Source organism: Plasmodium reichenowi, chromosome 13 (genome assembly GCF_001601855.1).
Source record: "Plasmodium reichenowi strain SY57 chromosome 13, whole genome shotgun sequence".
In the NCBI taxonomy this organism is placed as follows: Eukaryota; Apicomplexa; class Aconoidasida; order Haemosporida; family Plasmodiidae; genus Plasmodium; species Plasmodium reichenowi.
The window spans coordinates 1,721,731-1,724,095 of NC_033658.1; the positions used below are offsets into that span (position 1 = coordinate 1,721,731).

The 2,365-nt window shown below is 22.5% G+C and overlaps 1 protein-coding gene across 1 annotated transcript; it reads left to right on the plus strand.

The window, feature by feature from the left end:
• Window positions 1-187: 187 nt before the first annotated feature.
• Window positions 188-1,717, plus strand: PRSY57_1345100 (protein transport protein SEC61 subunit alpha, putative; the record flags this gene model as incomplete). Its single annotated transcript, XM_012909375.2, has 2 exons — window positions 188-191; window positions 303-1,717. 2 exons carry the CDS (start codon window positions 188-190, stop codon window positions 1,715-1,717), a joined length of 1,419 nt encoding a protein of 472 aa, XP_012764829.2.
• Between the last annotated feature and the right edge of the window lie 648 nt (window positions 1,718-2,365).

Here is a 2,365-nt window from a genome sequence, read left to right on the forward strand (position 1 = left end):
AAATAAACATATAAGAAATATATATATATTTTATTTATAATAATATTATTTAATTTTTTTGTTATATATATATATATATTTTATTCAGGTTTATAAAAATAGCTAAAAAAAAAAAAAAAAAAAAAAAAAAAGAAAAATATATAAAGTAACATAATATATATATATTTATTTATTTATTTAAGAAAAAATGGGTAAGGCATAATAAAAAAATAAAATAAATAACTAAATAAATGAGCAACGTATAATATAATATATAAAATGTACATATAATATTTATTTATTTATTTATTTAAACTTTTTAGTGAGATTTTTGAATTTGATCAAGCCTGTTATGTTTTTATTACCAGAGGTTCAGTCTCCAGATAGAAAGTTACCATTTAAAGAGAAATTATTATGGACTGCTGTTTCTTTGTTTGTTTTTTTGATATGTTGTCAAATACCATTGTATGGTATCGTCACAAGTAAATCTAGTGATCCTTTTTATTGGATGAGAGTTATATTAGCTTCTAACAGAGGTACTTTAATGGAATTAGGTATATCTCCTATTGTTACTAGTGGTATGGTTATGCAATTATTGGCAGGTTCTAAGATTATAGATGTTGATCAGAGCTTGAAAGAAGATCGTACATTATTTCAAGGAGCACAGAAGTTATTAGGATTATTGATTACCTTAGGTGAAGCTATAGCATATGTGATAAGTGGAATTTATGGAAATATATCTGAGATAGGTACTGGACATGCCATAATAATTATACTTCAGTTATTTTTTGCCGGTGTTGTAGTTATATTATTAGATGAATTATTGCAGAAGGGATATGGATTAGGTTCTGGTATTTCATTATTTATAGCAACGAATATATGTGAAACAATTATGTGGAAATCTTTTAGTCCTACAACAATAAATACAGATAAAGGAATAGAATTTGAAGGTGCAATAATATCATTAATTTATTGTTTATTTACAGAATCAAACAAAATATCTGCATTGAAAAAAGCTTTTTATAGAACACATGCACCTAATGTTACTAATTTGTTAGCTACCATATTAGTGTTTTTGATTGTTATATATTTACAAGGATTTAGAGTTGATTTATCTGTTAAATATCAGAGCGTAAGAGGACAACAAGGAACTTATCCTATAAAATTGTTTTATACTAGTAATATACCCATTATATTACAAACAGCTTTGGTATCGAACTTATACTTCTTTTCTCAGATTTTATATAAAAGATTTAAGAATAGTATCTTAGTGAATTTATTAGGACAATGGCAAGAAGTAGAATCGAGTGGTACATCTATACCTATTGGAGGTTTAGCATATTATATATCACCACCTAATTCTTTTGCAGATATCACAAATGATCCATTCCATACATTGGTATATATATCATTTGTATTAATTGCCTGTGCTTTTTTTTCGAAAACTTGGATTGAAGTATCAGGAAGTTCAGCTAAAGATGTAGCAAAACAATTAAGAGATCAACAAATTGGAATGAGAGGATTCAGAGATACACCTACATCCTTAACACGTGTATTTAATAGATACATCCCAACTGCTGCAGCTTTTGGTGGAATGTGTATTGGAGCTCTAACAATTCTTGCTGATTTTCTTGGAGCTTTAGGAAGTGGTACAGGTATATTATTAGCAGTAACAATAATTTATCAGTTTTATGAGATGTTAGTAAAAGAACAAGAAAAAGCAGCATCATTATTTTAGATTTCCAAAAAAAAAAAAAAAAAAAATATGTTTTTTTTTTTTTTTTTTTTTTTTTTTTTTTGGGGGACCCTAATTTGAACTTATCAGAATTTTATATTAACAACACTATACAAATCAAATTTTTGGGTATAATACATATCAAAAATATATATATATATATATATATAATCAGTTAAAAAATAAAATATTATAATCTTTATAGTGTAAATTATATTAAATGTTTTCTTATTTATAATTTATATGTTTATGTAAAAACTTTATGTTCATATATGTATATATTTTAAAATATATATATATATATATATTTTTTTTTTTTTTTTTTTTCATCGTTATTTTTTTAAATGTTATATTATTTTTGTATAAATATAAGGAGATATTATATACGCACATAATAAAATATAAATATATGTGTGTAATATTATATATATATAGGAAAAAGGAGGGTTGTATATATATATATTTATATATATATATAATTATATGCATTTATGCTTATATGCATTTGTGCCATTTTTTTTTTTTTTTTTTTTGCCGAATTTCTTATTTATATTTTTTAAATATTTTAATTTTTTAATAAATAAATAAAAAAAAAAAAAAAAAAAAAAAAAAATAAAAATAAAATAAAAAAAAAAAAAAAATAAATAAAAA